Source organism: Schistocerca serialis, chromosome 4, assembly GCF_023864345.2.
Source record: "Schistocerca serialis cubense isolate TAMUIC-IGC-003099 chromosome 4, iqSchSeri2.2, whole genome shotgun sequence".
In the NCBI taxonomy this organism is placed as follows: Eukaryota; Metazoa; Arthropoda; class Insecta; order Orthoptera; family Acrididae; genus Schistocerca; species Schistocerca serialis.
In genome coordinates, this window is record NC_064641.1 from 818,431,401 (window position 1) to 818,450,398 (window position 18,998).

The 18,998-nt window shown below is 40.9% G+C and overlaps 1 protein-coding gene across 1 annotated transcript in view; it reads left to right on the forward strand.

Moving 5' to 3' along the window:
• LOC126473410 (E3 ubiquitin-protein ligase HECW2-like) overlaps positions 1-18,998 on the forward strand; it is a 210,555-nt gene that overhangs the window by 186,267 nt on the left and 5,290 nt on the right. Inside the window, exons 9-12 of the mRNA XM_050100432.1 lie at positions 23-121; positions 286-481; positions 7,185-7,383; positions 8,326-8,524. Of these exons, the coding sequence (XP_049956389.1) occupies positions 23-121; positions 286-481; positions 7,185-7,383; positions 8,326-8,524 (693 nt within the window). The remainder of the gene's footprint in view (positions 1-22; positions 122-285; positions 482-7,184; positions 7,384-8,325; positions 8,525-18,998) is intronic.

Below are 18,998 nucleotides of genomic sequence, written 5' to 3' on the forward strand. Positions count from 1 at the left end.
CTGTAAATTTATATCTTTACAGGTTCCGTTTCAGTGGTCGAGTGTTAGGGCTGGCTTTGGTGCATCAGTACCTCTTGGATGCATTCTTTACCCGGCCATTTTACAAGGCTCTCTTGAGACTGTAAGTACTGTGAGCATGAAACAGGCCAATACTTGTTGTACAATAATAAATTATATGTGTCGCTGTATAACAAAACTATGGAGAGAATTTAAGACAGTAGTAACTAAACAATGGCAACATTCAATTTTGTTATTTACAAAAAGCTGTATTCCCTAATTTTGCAGGCCAGTATCCTTGAGTGATCTTGAATCACTGGATGCAGAATTTCATCAGAGTCTTCTGTGGATCAAGGAAAATGATATCACTGGTGATTTCCTGGATCTTAATTTTGCTGTTACAGAGGAGGTTTTTGGTCAAGTAGTAGAACGTGAGCTAAAGCCTGGTGGCCGAAATATTATTGTCACCGAAAAAAACAAGAAGGTACAATAGTATTTGATGTTTTATACTCTTCATAGAATAATTTCTATATTGAGTATGACCACCTTTAGTTATAAAGAGCAGCCATAAAAAAGAGTATGTTGCCGTGTTTCTGACATCACTACTTTTGTCAATGAAAATTTTAAGACGGCTCTGATCTTCTTTTTTAAACTAACTGGTACATAAAAACTGTAGAATGAATATCATAATTTGAGACACACAAAAATGGGCATCCCTTCTTAAAACCATAAAAGCTTAAATATGGTTGCCATTTCTGAAGGAAATTACACAGTGGTTAACATCCTGGTATGACATTTGAGAGAACCAACATTCAACTCACATTCTAGTGATTCTGACAAGGATTTGTAACATCAGTTCATAAAAATATAGCTATTATTAATTCAGTATTGCGAAAAGGATGGTTGTTACTCAGCATATAGCGGAGATGCCGAGTCGCGGATAGGCACAACAAAAAGACGGTCAGAAAGTGAGCTTTCAGCCAACAAGGTCTTCAGTAAAAATATACAATACACATGCACACTCACTCTTGCAAATGCAACTCACACACACATGACCACAGTCTCTGGCTGCTGAGTATGGCTGAGCAGCTAGGGACTGTGGTCTATGTGTATGAGTTGCATTAGCGTGTGTGTGTGTGTGTGTGTGTGTGTGTGTGTGTGTATGTGTCTGTTTTATGTATTTCCAATGAAGGCCTTGTTGGCCAAAAGCTGACTTTGTGACAGCCTTTTTGTTGTGCTTATCTGTGACTTAGCACCTCCAATATATGGTGAGCAGCAACCACTTTTTCATAATATTGGCACATTCTGTCCTGGATTTTCTATTATTCATTCAGATCTCCACTTGCTTTCTAGTTCACCTTTATCTCTCCCAATATATTTTTATTTTCATTTTCATTTCAGCCTCATGTTACACTTTCCACCTTATAATACCATGTCACCCTCACAACATCCCCACAACGACCCCATTAAGTTTTATTTACATTCCCTCTGCAAACATGCCTTCGCCCTAGCTGGATTACACTCCCGTATTTTATTTACTCAGGCTTGTCTGACATTTGGAATTACCCCCAAAGGCCTCACACTTCAAGTTCCCATCTCTGGCTGTAACCCTTCTTTCCATCAGTCCCTACACCAGTTACAAACTGAACAATCCATTGCCCTCACCCACCTAATCCTTCACCTACACATCAACTCAGCCAATGAACACACCCGTCAACTCCTATCCTTAATAAAAGTTCTCAATCTTTCCTCTCCCACATCCACACTGGCTGTTCAGAGCATCCTCCTACAGACCAACCACAAATTAGAACAGCATGCCACCCTCCACCTCAAAAACTATCCAATCTCCTGGTTTCTCATCTCCGGAAAGGCAACTCACTCACCGTTCACTACCTTTCCAGCAAACCTCAACCTCCTCTCATTGCACACAGACCCAGTCTCTCCCATCTACTCAATCTCCCACTTCCAGCTCCACTCCCCCCAAAACCTCAAAATTCTAATCAACACAATCTGGAACGACAACACCCTAATTCATTAGTTAACCTTTCCTCCAAACCTCTCTCCCAATCCAAAACCTCTGTCCTATCCAAAGGCCTCACCTTCAGCCCTACTCCTAGATTCAACCAAACAACCCTCGTCAAAGATTTACTGTCCTACACTCGTGCTCTCTGCTGGAAATATCACTTTGCCACGAACAAAAATGATCCTAATCCTGCTACTAATGATCCAACTCCCCAAGACACTATCCAAATTGAACCCTGCCTGGAACAGTTCCGTCCTTCGTCACAGCGGGACCCACCTCCTCTTCCTCAAAATCACCCTCTCCAAACCTTCCAGGAATTTCTGACTTCCAGCTTTGCCTCTCAATCCATCTTAAAAAACCTTAATCCTACTCCCAACATCACCACTGCTGAAGCCCAGGCTATCCGTGATCTGAAGGCTGACCGATCCATCGTCATTCTTCCAGCGGACAAGGGTTCCACAACCGTGGTACTTGATCGTCGGGAGTATGTGGCTGTGGGACTGTGTCAGCTTTCAGACAACACTACATACAAAGTTTGCCAAGGTAATCCCATTCCTGATGTCCAGGCGGAGCTTCAAGGAATCCTCAGAACCTTTGGCCCCCTTCAAAACCTTTCACCTGATTCCATCAACCTCCTGACCCCACCGACACCCCGCACCCCTACTTTCTATCTTCTTCCTAAAATTCACAAAGCCAATCATCCCGGCCGCACCATTGTAGCTGGTTACCAAGCGCCCACAGAACGTATCTCTGCCTACGTAGATCAACACCTTCAACCCATTACATGCAGTCTCCCATCCTTCATCAAAGACACCAACCACTTCCTTGAACGCCTGGAATCCTTACCCAATCTGTTACCCCCGGAAACCATCCTTGTAACCATTGATGCCACTTCCTTATACACAAATATCCTGCACGTCCAGGGCCTCGCTGCGATGGAGCACTTCCTTTCACGCCGATCACCTGCCACCCTACCTAAAACCTCTTTCCTCATTACCTTAGCCAGCTTCATCCTGACACCACAACTTATTCACTTTTGAAGGTCAGACATACCAACAATTAAAGGGAACAGCCATGGGTACCAGGATGGTCCCCTCATACGCCAACCTATTTATGGGTCACTTAGAGGACGCCTTCTTGGTTACCCAGGCCTGCCAACCCAAAGTTTGATACAGATTTATTGATGACATCTTCATGATCTGGACTCACAGTGAAGAAGAACTCCAGAATTTCCTCTCCAACCTCAACTCCTTTGGTTCCATCAGATTCACCTGGTCCTACTCCAAATCCCATGCCACTTTCCTTGACGTTGACCTCCATCTGTCCAATGGCCAGCTTCACACGTCCGTCCACATCAAACCCACCAATAAGCAACAGTACCTCCATTATGACAGCTGCCACCCATTCCACATCAAACAGTCCCTTCCCTACAGCCTAGGTCTTCATGGCAAACGAATCTGCTCCAGTCCGGAATCCCTGACAACCTGAAAACAGCTTTCGCATCCCGCAACTACCCTCCCGACCTGGTACAGAAGCAAATAACCAGAGCCACTTCCTCATCCCCTCAAACCCAGAATCCCCCACAGAAGAACCACAAAAGTGCCCCACTTGTGACAGGATACTTTCCGGGACTGGATCAGACTCTGAATGTGGCTCTCAAGCAGGGATACGACTTCGTCAAATCCTGCCCTTAAGTGAGATCCATCCTTCATGAAATCCTCCGCACTCCACCAAGAGTGTCTTTCCGCCGTCAACCTAACCTTCGTAACCTCTTGGTTCACCCCTATGAAATCCCCAAACCACCTTCCCTACCCTCTGGCGCCTACCCTTGTCACCGCCCCCCGGTGTAAAACCTGTCCCATGCACCCTCCCACCACCACCTACTCCAGTCCCGTAACCCGGAAGGTGTACACGATCAAAGGCAGAGCCACGTGTGAAAGCACCCACGTGATTTACCAACTGACCTGCCTACACTGTGTAGCTTTCTATGTGGGAATGACCAGCAACGAACGGTCCATTCGCATGAATGGACACAGGCAGACAGTGTTTCTTGGCAATGAGGATCACCCTGTGGCTAAACGTGCCTTGGTGCACGGCCAGCACATCTTGGCACAGTGTTACACCATCCGGGTTATCTGGATACTTCCCACTAACACCAACCTGTCAGAACTCCGGAGATGGGAACTTGTCCTTCAGTATATCCTCTCTTCTCGTTACCCACCAGGCCTCAACCTCCGCTAATTTCAAGTTGCCGCTGTTCATACCCCACCTGTCATTCAACAATATCTTTGCCTCTGTACTTCCACCTCAACTGACATCTCTGCCCAAACTCTTTGCCTTTACAAATGTCTGCTTGTGTCTGTGTATGTGTGGATGGATATGTGTGTGTGTGCGAGTGTATACCTGTCCTTTTTTTCCCCTAAGGTAATTCTTTCTGCTCCCGGGATTGGAATGACTCCTTACCCTCTCCCTTAAAACCCACATCCTTTCGTCTTTCCCTCTCCTTCCCTCTTTCCTGATGAAGCGACTGTTGGTTGCAAAAGCTTGAATTTTGTATGTATGTTTGTGTTTGTTTGTGTGTCTATCAACATGCCAGTGCTTTCGTTTGGTAAGTCACATCATCTTTGTTTTTAGATCTATTATTCATTCAGTAAGACAGTAGCCATTTTTCTTCATCAACTTTGTGCAGCTGAACTCGTATTCCATTTCTAATGATCTCAACATCAATAAAAATTGAACTCTAATCTTTCTTCCTGCTTTAACTGTTTGTAATAAAATGTGTATCCAGGAAATGAGATGAACACACTGGGTGTGTTGGTGTGGGTTTATTGTTACTCAAAGCCATCAGCAACTATGGACCAACACTTCCCACTGTACATTCTAACTTTTAAGCAATTTTTAAATTTACTATCTGTTAAATGAATCAATAATGCTAAAGTGAACATGAATGTTTCTTGTGAGATACTTGACCTTGCTCACAGTTGGCAAAATCCTTTTATTTCACAGTTTAGCACATGGCATTAAGTTGTTTTGTGCCCATTAAACACTATGATCTCTTAAAAAGTCTTCATTTTTGCATTCTGCTTTGAAAAAAATTTAGAACATTTAATAGTTATAGCACCTCCCTGTTCAGAAACATTGGAGATATTAAGTTGAGTGACAGACAGATGATATTTATGATTCACTTATTTTGTACCGAGCGAGGTGGCTCAGTGGTTAGCACACTGGACTCGCATTCAGGAGGACGACGGTTCAATCCCGCGTCCGGCCATCCTGATTTAGGTTTCCCGTGATTTCCCTAAATCGCTCCAGGCGAATGCCGGGATGGTTCCTTTGAAAGGGCACGGCCGACTTCCTTTCCCATCCTTCCCTACTCCATTGAGACCGATGACCTCGCAGTTTGGTCTCTTCCCCCAAACAACCCAACCAACTTATTTTGTTATAAAAGAAAAAGTATAACTTGCCGATATTCAAATCTTTGATGGTAGTGGACTACAGGAACTATTCCCATTAGCTGCTCAAGACCAAACTCCAGCCCACTGCCTGTTCAAGCTACAAGGCAAAAATTTATTTGAGCCAGAATTATGTGATGGTAAATGTAATATGTTAAAGTATTTGCAAATGTGTTGATGCATAACACGGTACCTTGCTGCTTGAATGTTCCCTGTTAACTTCTGATGATTGTTATAATAAATATTACCAACCAAGTATTCAGAACAGTTTCTGTTCCTCATCTTTAAATTCTTTGTTCATTGTTGTTTGACATTTCGCGTGGTTATAATTAAAGTGCAGTTACTCACCAAGGTCCAGTGTGGGCTGTAGGTATCATATGACAACAAAACTTGGTAGATATGTGCTAATGTTGAACCAATTTACACTGAAAAAAAAAATAGTTTCAGTTTTGTCCACCAGATGCAGATCTGGCACTGTACAGTATCTTGTCGACATCTTTGAGGCTCATATTGAACAAAATGTGTAAGGGGTAGTTAATAGCAAAATTGCATTTCTCGTGTTTGTCCTCTTCTGTCAACATCCCATTCCTAATCTGTTAGATATGGAAACATTTCTATACATTTTTCTTGCATTCACAGTGCCAAATTTGCAACTGGTGACCAAAATTAGAACTTTTTTTTTTTTCTGGCGTAAAGTGGTTCTGCATTTACACATTAGAATATCTGCCAAGTTTCTCTGCCATATGATAATTTCAGCCAATACTGGATCTCTGTAAGAAGCTGTACTTTATTTATAAACACCCAATACAAGGACCCTTCATTGCTCACTCAACTCTTTTACTCTTCTCTGTTCAATTTATGTGCTGTTCCTTTGGCTTCCTCTGAATCCTACATTTGTGCAACCTACTTCCCTTCAGAATGTCAGCCACATTTATACACTCTTATTTTTGGATTCTCTTTCCCATAACATTTGTAAATAAGGTCCTCCTGCTTCAAGTAGTCTGAGTAGGATAGATTGCTACTAACCATATAGAGGAGCTGCTGAGTCGCAGACAGGCACAAGAAAAAGACTGCTGTACATGTGAGCTTTCAACCAAAAGGCTTCCTTCTAATGTAGAAAACTCTCTCTCTCTCTCTCTCTCTCTCTCTCACACACACACACCCCCCCCCCCCCCCCCCCACACACACACACACATTCATGTAAGTGCAAGTTACACACCATGCCTCTTCTATATGGTGAGTAGCAATCTATCATTTTGATAACATTATCATTATTTCAACCTGGATTTTCCATTGTCTAAACAATTTTTGGGAATTTTTCTTTTTTCATATTTCTTTAGTGGTAAACAGTAAAATTACATATGTGTTGTTGGTAGAATTATTATAACCAGAAAACAAATGTGGAGCAAAACAGTGTAAAAGCAAGGTTCTTGATTTTCAACCAGTACTTTATCTTAAGCTTCCCAAAATTAGAATTGATATCCATCATCTTCAGTAGCAAATTTTGTATCTTACTTTTCTGTTACCATCCATGAAATGAAACACTCAGACTTTGTCTGAATGACTCAGTCCATGTGTGATACATACGGTTTGATGATCTGTTTCATTGCAGATGAAAACCAATAACAGTCATAACAACAATAAATTCTAAAACAGATTCTCAAATTTATTGCACTTTTAAATTAAAGACTATCCTGTTTCTCTTTTAAAAGGAGTATCTCGAACGTATCGTGCGTTGGAGGCTGGAGAGAGGAGTAGCTGAACAAACAGAATCACTAGTCAGAGGTTTCTACGAAGTTGTAGACCCTCGCCTTGTGTCCGTTTTTGATGCCCGTGAGTTGGAATTAGTTATTGCTGGAACTGCAGAAATTGATCTTGTTGACTGGAGGAAAAACACAGAATACAGATCAGGTCAGCAAATCTCAAGAATTATTCTCCAAAATAATGTGGATAAATGTTTGCAGTTTTAATTAAAAAAGTTCCTTTTAATATGTGGTGCACAATTATTATTGTATGTTTGTTAATTTTAATAGTTATTCTGCCAGGAATTTGATGTCAAGAGAGTGTCTTGAATTTATAGCCATAATGAGTTGTTGTAAATGACTGCTCACTTAAACACTGTTTACTGTGTCATACTCTCTAGAATTTCTTTTTGGTGTTCTTAGTATGTAGCTAATAAACTGAGACAAAATTGCTGGTCAGTGCTTAACTTTAGGAGACAAAATATTTAATACTGCCCTGAGACACATATAATAGTGACAACATTATCCTAGCTTTTGAAACTACTAGTTCCTTCCTCCAGAGGGGGTTAGGGGGAGGGTGAAAGAAGGCTACGTTGTGGAAGATGAAAAAGCAAGTGCAGGCCACTCAGACACCATGAGGATTGAGATGTTAAGCCCAGTCCACATGCTGTGATCTGTCTGTGCAGGTGTGATTTAAGCAGGCAAACACTAGTGTCTGGACTGGCCTTAAAGACAAGTGTTATACAACGTCACAAGTACAATGTCACTCATATATAACTGTTGCCAGAACAATTTATAAAGTGAAGTTTGAGCATGAATAGTCTGCTTGGAGAATGTGTGATTTACAATGCACTTCTGAGTCATGAAGGGAGCAGTGATTTCATTCAAATCAGTGGCTTCCTGTTGCTCTTTCTGTACTTGTTTCACCCTTTGTGCATTCAAGAGTATACAACAATACAACAAAAGTTAGTTGTAAATGCAGAGAGTATTTATCATATTATCATACTTGAGTCAATATTTTGTGAATTACTCTTTTACATATTTTACAAAGCGTTTCAGTGTCACACGGATAATACTAGATTTTAAAATGATGTTTCCCACTATGTTACAGGGTATCATGATAACCATCCAGTAATGCAGTGGTTCTGGGCAGCAATAGAGAGGTTTACAAATGAACAGAGGTTGAGATTATTGCAGTTTGTGACGGGAACATCTAGCATTCCCTATGAGGGATTTGCTGCACTGAGGGGCAGTACTGGGCCACGGAAATTTTGCATTGAGAAGTGGGGAAAGCCAAACTCACTTCCAAGGTAATGATTTACATTATACGTAGAATAAGCTAGTATACTTTATCTTTACTGAAACTCTTCTTCTTCCTCCTGAACATTTGTCCCACACTCTGGCAGGGTATGTTGTTTTGGCTCTCTGTCACCATTTTATCCACTCTTGTGCTTGATGGGGGTGTAGGCCTGAGATCTTGAGATCATTGTGTAGTGTGTCAAGCCATCAATGCCTAGGTCGTCCTAAAGGCTGTTTACCATTTACTCTCAAACTAAAATCAATCTTAACAACTGCTGTTGTGTCTGCTCTATGAACGTGCCCATACCATCATAACTGTCTTTAATCTTGTCTGCCAATGATGCTACCCTGTATAACTTATGAACTTTTATCATTTGTGATGTGAGCATGCAGTGCTAATCCAGATGTCCACCTGAGCATCCTTGTTTCTATGGCGGAAAGTCATTGTTCCACTTTTTTTGTTGAAGGCCAGCATTCAGGATCGTACAGTGCAACTGAACAAATTACAGATCAGCATACTTTCAACCTGACCCTATTTGGTCTCCTCCACTCACAGAGTACACCTGTCACAGAGCGCCATTTGAGCCATGTGCTGCTCAGGTGGTTAGAGATTTCTGCACCGAGATTTCCATCTTCAGCAACTACTGAGTGTAGGTACTTAAAAGCCCTTGTTGTTGGAAAATCAATACCATTGATTCTGATGGTATCTGGGTCATTTAGATTTGTGGTGAGATACTGTTGTTTTCTTTAGGTTTAGTTGTAGACCTACTTCTGCAAGGTTGCTCTTCCGGGTTTGGACTTGAGACTGCAGATCAGTCTTATCTTCAGAGGCCAGTGACACTGCTTTAAAATGGTTTAGCTCTTACCTGTCAGGTAGGAAACAAAGAGTAATTTTAACTTCAAATGGAACCAATTATTCATCAGACTGGAAAACAGTTCCCCAAGGAGTCCCACAAGGTTCGATATTGGGTACCTATCTGTTTCTTTTTTACGTAAATGACCTACCACTTGCTATTGATGTTCATTCAGTCTTATTTGCTGATGATACATCAGTTCTAATTGAAAACGAGGTATCTGAAAATATTCCAGAAGAAGCCAAAAATACACTCCTGGAAATGGAAAAAAGAACACATTGACACCGGTGTGTCAGACCCACCATACTTGCTCCAGACACTGCGAGAGGGCTGTACAAGCAATGATCACACGCACGGCACAGCGGACACACCAGGAACCGCGGTGTTGGCCGTCGAATGGCACTAGCTGCGCAGCATTTGTGCACCGCCGCCGTCAGTGTCAGCCAGTTTGCCGTGGCATACGGAGCTCCATCGCAGTCTTTAACACTGGTAGCATGCCGCGACAGCGTGGACGTGAACCGTATGTGCAGTTGGCGGACTTTGAGCGAGGGCGTATAGTGGGCATGCGGGAGGCCGGGTGGACGTACCGCCGAATTGCTCAACACGTGGGGCGTGAGGTCTCCACAGTACATCGATGTTGTCGCCAGTGGTCGGCGGAAGGTGCACGTGCCCGTCGACTTGGGACCGGACCGCAGCGACGCACGGATGCACGCCAAGACCGTAGGATCCTACGCAGTGCCGTAGGGGACCGCACCGCCACTTCCCAGCAAATTAGGGACACTGTTGCTCCTGGGGTATCGGCGAGGACCATTCGCAACCGTCTCCATGAAGCTGGGCTACGGTCCCGCACACCGTTAGGCCGTCTTCCGCTCACGCCCCAACATCGTGCAGCCCGCCTCCAGTGGTGTCGCGACAGGCGTGAATGGAGGGACGAATGGAGACGTGTCGTCTTCAGCGATGAGAGTCGCTTCTGCCTTGGTGCCAATGAGGGTCGTATGCGTGTTTGGCGCCGTGCAGGTGAGCGCCACAATCAGGACTGCATACGACCGAGGCACACAGGGCCAACACCCAGCATCATGGTGTGGGGAGCGATCTCCTACACTGGCCGTACACCACTGGTGATCGTCGAGGGGACACTGAATAGTGCACGGTACATCCAAACCGTCATCGAACCCATCGTTCTACCATTCCTAGACCAGCAAGGGAACTTGCTGTTCCAACAGGACAATGCACGTCCGATGTATCCCGTGCCACCCAACGTGCTCTAGAAGGTGTCAGTCAACTACCCTGGTCAGCAAGATCTCTGGATCTGTCCCCCATTGAGCATGTTTGGAACTGGATGAAGCGTCGTCTCACGCGGTCTGCACGTCCAGCACGAACGCTGGTCCAACTGAGGCGCCAGGTGGAAATGGCATGGCAAGCTGTTCCACAGGACTACATCCAGCATCTCTACGATCGTCTCCATGGGTGAATAGCAGCCTGCATTGCTGCGAAAGGTGGATATACACTGTACTAGTGCCGACATTGTGCATGCTCTGTTGCCTGTGTCTATGTGCCTGTGGATCTGTCAGTGTGATCATGTGATGTATCTGACCCCAGGAATGTGTCAATAAAGTTTCCTCTTCCTGGGACAATGAATTCACGGTGTTCTTATTTCAATTTCCAGGAGTGTACTTTAGAAAAACTTGAATCTTGGTTCTATCAAAATGGACTAAAACTAAATGTAACTAAAACCAAAATGATGCAATTTGAAGCTAAATCAGTAGAAAGGAGTGAAATAAAGATGACTTGCAATGATCAGGATATCACAGAAGCAAACCATGTGAAGTTCTTAGGCCTAAATCTTGACAAAAATTTAAATTGGTAGGTACACATAGATTACTTAGCAAATAAACTGAACAACTTAGCATTTGCAATGTGTATTTTGTCAGGTGCCACAAACATGGATACCAGAAAGATAGTTTAGCACTGCTACTTTGAGTCAGTTATTTGTTATGGCATAATCTTCTGGGGAAATTCAGCAAATGTCACTAGGCTCCTACTATTACAAAAGGAAATAATTAGAAACATGTATGTTGCAAAAAAACAGGAATCCTGTTGACCACTGTTAAAAAATTTAAAAATACTATCTATGCCCTCACTTTACATATATGAGATGGTGGTGTTCCTATATAGAAATCAACATACACTAGTCACTTTCCGTTTTGACCTCAACTACAGCACTCGCCACAGAGATAACTTCAAACTTCCAACACATTGTTTAAAACTTTATGCCCAAATGCCAGAGTATATGGCATTAAACATTTTCAATAAAATAAAAGGCAGTAATACATTTAAAATGGAGATTGGTTCACTGAAAAGATTGCTCTTTACTCTTCTGGTGGAAAAGTGTTATTATTCTGTCGATGAATTCATTTGAGGACAGCTTCACAGTCTGAACACAGGGATTGTATTACATGTATTATTTTATGTACATGTGTAGCTATTACTTAGAAATGTAAAATATAATGTAAACTTTTGTATTTCTCTCAAAAAAGTGAAAAAATTTCTTTTGTAAACTTGACATGTCTCCTGTACATCAAATCAAATGATTTGAAAAATTGTACGTAATGAGATGAATAAATCACATATCACACATCGATAGCACATTAGCATACAGTGATGTCCAGGTTGTGGTTTTCTGAAGATTTCTTGTGACTGTATCCTTGACTGTGATGTAGAGGAGAGGCAAGAGAGCAGATCCCTGATGAACTTCTACAGAAACAGAAAAATTGCCAGATTGTATCTGGCTCTTTGAGTCATGGTAGAGCAATCTGAGCACCTTGCTACTCATGTGGCACTCAGTCAAATGCCATTTCAAGGTCGAGGAACGCAAGGTGTAGGTGCTTTGACATCTTATAGTGTTTTTCAGCCAGCATGGATCTCATCTGTCATCCCACTGCCCTTTACGAGTCCACATCGATTGGTGGTGAGATTGATATCTTTTATCAGTGAGGTGTTCCAAGACCTTGATTGTGTGTAGTAGAAGATATATTGGGCAACAGTTGCTACATTCAGCTCAGCTACCGCTCTACTTTTAAAATGGAACTTTTGTGCTACATGTACAATAAGGTGGGATCTTTCAATAATTTTGTTGAAGAAATCTGTTAACCATTCAGCTGAAAACCAGTGCTTTGATTTCCACAGATCTGCAGGTATGTTCCCTGGTCCCATTGCCTTTCCATTTTTCATATTATGCAATGCACCAACTACATCATTCCTAGTGGTTGGCGCAGTGGGTCCCTGTACAAGTGTTAACACTGGAATTGGAACATGTGGAAACACCTCATTGCAACTTTTCTTAAAATATGGCCACCATTGCTCTGCTCCTTGCTTCCTTCTGGTGACATGTTTATCTTCTTCAGCACTGATTCCACAGAATTTTTCTGTATCCACTCTTTGTCTATGATGCTGCTTCGCAAGTTGATAGATTTCTTGATCTACAATTGGTGTTTCAAGTTTAACACTGATTTGACTGGAGAGGACTGATTTTGCCACCACAACTGCTGTCTTTGCTGTATTCCTAGCTTTGTGATAATAATTACAATTTTGCTCTGTCTCAGAAGTAAGGAACTTCTGATATAGCTGCTTTTTAACATGCATGGCTTTCTTGACCTCTTCAGTATATAGCCATTATGGCAATTGCTTTTATATTGTCCAGGTTTTGCAGTGCTTAATTTTTCGTGAGTTTTTGCTATGACACATTCTTTTGGACATCCCAAGTTGTTCCTTACATCAGTAGTAGGCAGAAGAGTGATGGCTGAAATGATATCATTTTCCATTTCTTTGAGTTGCCATCATTTAAACCATGCCAGGCTGTTGCATTCTCTATTCCTTTGACCTGGAGGTTTTATGCACATATTACTGACAGTAATCTAGTTAATTTAATTTAAAACTAGGTTTTATTACAGTAGATATTCTAAGTGAAACGACTCACGCATCAAAATTACATAGAGACAGAATGAGTGGCCACTGCATACCTTCAATAAGCGAAATTCCAGGACAACTGATTAACGTACTAAAAGCAGAGAAAACTATTCCTATATTCAAATCAGAAAAGAGGATCACTGACTGTTACAATGGGCTGGGTGGAGCAGCTTCACTTTTGTACCTCTACCAATCGTGAAATATGATTTTGTATACATTTCTGTGGCAATGTTTCATTGTTATTAGTGTTATGCAGCTGGAAGATGGCAACAGTGCTGCTGGCAGGGGCCTTCTTACATCAACTTGTCTATGGCTTTCAAACTGAAAGTTCTCATTTCTGGTTACTGAAGATGCCACAACAAATTAATGCTTCCAACAAAATGAAAATCACATTTATTCAATGGCACACAGACAGGCATGACTTAGAATCCATTAATATAATGATAAACATTTCATTTTGTAAAATCGTGGCATTCTTTGTTCACTTTTATTATTTGCTGTTTGTCTCATTCACTCACATTACTGCAGCTATGGAGGTTTACTGAGCCATGAGGATACAGATACAAACTACAAAGCATATCTAACAGAAAAAGAGGCAATTAAAGCATAACTAACAGAAAAAGAGGCAATTAGTCTTTAACACTCACCTTTTTGTAGCATAAATTAATACGTGTTATATGAAGTTTTCTGGTATTAATGATAGTTTTAAAGCAAGTAATGATATTCATGTGGCTGTTAGATGAACATAAAATTTTGTTCTTAGTATTTCTAAAATAGGACAGTCAGTATTCTTGAAAATAATACTTTTTGTTAATCTGCATCATCGTAATCATCATCATTATCATCATAGTGAGGCATTTGATATCCCCTGTTGGAGTAAGGCCTTCTGCAGACTTTTACATTTATGCATCAATGTCACTTCTGCATGTTTTCTAATGTCATCCACTCACCTTTCATTAGGCCATTTTCTTGGTCTTATATCACCTCTTCAAATCCAGCAAAATAGTATCTTTCTCCATCTACTATCCATTCACCTTGCTACATGTGTCATTTACCTGTTTCATTTCCATTATGGATGATGTTATGCCTTTGACTTCAGCCTGTCCTCTGTCATGTCTAGCCATTCTCAACATCCATCACTCCATTGCTTGCCAAGGATGTCTTAGGTTTTGAATGTCTCTTGCATTAAAAGTCTCTATCTCACTGCTTTTAAATTAAAACTAGTAGCATGCACATTGCCCTTCAGACACACGAAAAACTTGTTTTTGAAGGCTCTTTTTGGCTTACAACAAGCGCTTCATTCCATTGTATTCTTCTGTTTTTATTTCATTTGCTGTCAGTTCAATCATTGACTTCACTTAACCTAATCTTATCAACTGCGTTACTGACTTCATTGTTAATTTGTACCATTTTCTGCATAATGTGTTGTTTATACACTGTCAAGTCACATTAATGTGATTATTTGTCAGAAGCCTGAATAACCACCTTTTGCAAAGTGAACTGCTGTGAGATGTGCAGGAAAAGTGTCATTGAGTCTCTGGGAGGTACTGACAGGGATATGGAGCCATGCCAATTCCAGTACCATGGCCAGCTGTGTGATTTCTTGGTTGAGGAACCACGGCACAAACAGCCTGATCCAGGTGGTCCCACAGATTCTCAATTGGGTTTAAATCTGGGGAGTTTGGTGGCCAGGGTAAATTGCTAAACTCATCCTAGTGCTCTTTCAACCATGAACATACACTGTGAGCTGTGTGACACATTAAATGTCCTGCTGGTAGATGCCATTGTGCTGAAGAAAAACAGACTGCATATAGGGGTAGCCGTGGCCTCAAGGATACATGCATACTTTTGTTGATCAATTGTGCCTTCCATAGTGTCAAGATCACTCAGGGAATGCCAGACTATAACACTCCCTCCTCTGACCTGGACCCTTCCAGCGATCGTTGCAGGGTGTGCGTTTTCAGATGTTTCAAGCCATACATGCCAACAGTCATATGTCTGATATATATCATAACATACGATTCATCTGAGAAGGCTACTTGTTGCCTCTCAGTGGATGCCCATTGCATTCATCTCTGATGAATAGCAGCCAGCATGTGTGCATGAACCAGATGCCTGTTGCAGAGGCCCATATGCAGCTGTGTTCACTGAATGGTCATTGAGAAGACACTGTTGATAGCCCCTCAATTCATCTGGACAGTCAGTTGCTCAACAATTGCATGTTTATTCATTCATGCACATCTCCGCAGCCGTCGTTCACCCCATCATCTGTGGCCCCTGGTGCAGCACAGTTGTCTTGATGTCTGTTTTGGATAGTGCCATTTAGCTATGCATAATATATTTTAACCATGGCAACACATGAACAGTTTACAAACTTACCTGGTTCAGAAATACTTCCACCCTTGGTCTGAAAGCTAATGATCATGCCCTTTTGGATGTAAGATAAATCACTGTGTTCCTATAATACAACAACAGCTGCACTGTTTCTGTGTCCCCCGACACACTTTATGTACCTTCCACTGTTAGTGCTGCCATCTGCCATTTGTGAGTAGTTATTGCAAGTTGATGTCACACATAGGTGGTAGTCATGTTAATGTGACTTGACTGTGTACACTGTTTTAGTTTTATGTAACTGATTTTCAACCTTACTTTCAAACTAGCTCTATGAACTCTCTCCACTCATTATTGAATGTTATCTGCATTAGTGGCAAAAAGTATCGTGTCTTCAGTGACAAAAAACATGTTCAATTAACTCACATTCCTTTTCTGTTTTCCCAGTTTGGAACTTTCTCTAGAGCTGCTGAGAAAAACTTTACCAATGTGGAATCTCCTTTTCTAACACCTCTTTCAGTTATAAATATCTCATTACCCTGTCAATGTCTAATGGAAGCTGCAGCTTTGACACATATATATTCTTCAGTGTACTGACATAGGTTGAACTGACGCATACTTTCTCAAGGGCTGTTAGCACAAATGTTGTTGAAATGTATAGAGAATCCTAGTCAAAGTGGTGATTCATACTCATTACCCTATTCTATGATATTGTCCAAAACTTGCAAGTATTCCTTTGTGCTACATCCACCTGTGATGCTTGCTCTTCCCTGTGCCTGATGTAAATCAATGTTTTTTCCTTAAAGATTTCGATAATTAGATGAGTACCATGTACATTAGAGACGAGGCCAAGAAATCTGTATTATATATCTTGTCTTCTCCTTCCTTTTAAAGTCAAACAGTTACAATGTTATTCCACTTTAGCGAATTTTCTTGCCCTCAGATATTCTTAAATAATGTTGTAAAATCCTTTTGTATTTTTTCCTGCAGCTTTAATCATTTCTATTTAAATATCATGATGTCATGGTGTCCTTCCTATTTTCATATCTCAAATGACTGTATACAAAATATGTAGCCTTACTTCTGGATGCCACTATTTTCATTGTTAACTGTCTGTGTTTGCAAACCATCTCTTAAATTATGCAAACACTTAAAGAAGTCTTAAAATTCTCCTACAGTTTTGTCTCTATTGCTAGTTAGACCTACTGTGCCATTAGTCATGTTAACTGATGAAATTTGATGTCTACCCAACAAAAGTTTATGTTTTTTTCCATGGTCTTATTTTTTTCTGTTTCTTCACTTATCAAGTTTTCATTATATCTTTTCACACCATCTCAAAGACATCACTGAAGAGTCTTTACTCTGCTGTGTTCATATTATTGTTTTTGTTTCTTTACTAAATGCCTTGTTTCATTTGACGTTCCTTTTTTTTCACTATCTTCACGCAAGCATAATCTGTTATTATCCAAAATACATTTGTTAAACAGATGTAGTATAAGCATAATATTTAGTCTGATGTAATACCCTGTTCTTAAATAAATTTCCATAATCTACATTTTTTCTTCATCCCTAATGAGCCTTTTTTCTCATCTATAGTTTTTTATTTTCTTGTCTTCATTTTAATTTGTGATTACTTGCAATTTAAATGTGGTTAGGTACTGTAACATCCTGAATAGTTGGGTTCATTTGTAGTGCTATTGGTTTTTTTCTGGAAGAACTGGTAAAAGCAATGACATTTTTCTTTCCAAATTCTAATAATGCGTGATCTCTATCATTTCTGATTGCATATCCAGAGTTTCCCACTGAATAATTTTTATTTAATTTATGTCTTTTTTTCAAATTAAAATCCCTCATTATCCTCTTGTAGCGATATTTGCTGTTGTTTATATTTCTGTAATTCATCAGAGAAGTTTACCTCCTTATCTTAATGCAAGAACATTTTTGCATAGATTTGATTTCCATAGAATAACATTTGTTTATTTTTAGGACAAACCTTTGTGTTCTAATCAAAATTCCTTCAGTTGTACTATTCATTTTAATTTTCTTGTCTACAATAAAGGCTACACCTGAATATACTCCGTGTTGTGTTCTTCTTCAGTAATACACCCAAATTTCTGACAACTCTACTATGCATCATTTTGTCTCTTCAAGATTTTCTTCCAACATCACTAAACTATCTGCAAGTCATTGTCCATAACTGTTTCTAAGGTCCACGTTATTGTCTGTTTAGCAAAACTTCAAGTGTCAAGATAGGGATGCAAAAGCAGCTGGGCAAACCCCATGGTCTGAAGCCACAGCTTGATTATCCTCAGTCCCAATAGTCTTTCACCTGGGTCAGACTACTGAATTTCCAGGAACTTTCACATGGCAATACCAGCAACTTTATCCTAGCCTGACAGGGCTTGAAGATTTTGGCAAGATACATGAACAGACTAAACCTTAGTAGAAGTATGCTCTAAACAGTCTCATCTGAGACCTATTTGGCTATAAATGTCAGAGCATGAGATCAAGACAAGCAGTTGTCATAATTTTCATATACCAGTAGTTACATCATGTTGTCATTTTAATTTGTGTCCCTGTAACACATTCAGTTATAAGAGTGTCACACTCAGTCTGCATTGTAGATTGGTGTGCAGCCTACCCATATTTTTCCCTTCAAGTGATTACACAATAAATCATTGTTTAATTCACAAAGTGTCATTTTAGAATTATAATATATTCCCATATCCCTCCTAGAACTTTCAGACACAGGCTTTGACATTGCATTAAGTCATATAACCACATATGAATCAAACAATGGAAACTGCAGGTAGGAATATCATCAACAATACAGGAAAAGATAGATTGCTACTTACCATAAAGATGGCACATTAAGTTGCAGACAGGCATAATTAAAACACTTACACATATGCTTTCAGCCACAGCCTTTGTCAGAAAAAGAGACACACACACACCATCCATTCACACAAGCAAGCACACCTCACGCACACATAACTGCCAACTCTGGCAGTTTGGACTAGAATGTAACTATCTTGTGGGATTGAAGCAGCAAACTGGAGGGGGTGGGAAAGGGGAAGGGATAGCAGTGTATAGGTAAGGGGGAGTGTGCAGGGACTGGAATGCCAACAGGCGTGGCATCAGGAGGTTGTGGGGAAAATGAGGAGTGGGGAAACATGAGCGGGTGCATTGGCAAATGGCAGCAAACAAAGAGGGTGGGATGTGATAGGACAGAGGGGGATGGAAACTGTTGGGCAGAGGGTGTGGGGACAGAATCTTACCATAGGTCGAAGCTGGGATAATTACAGGAGTGGAGAATATATTGTAAGGATAACTC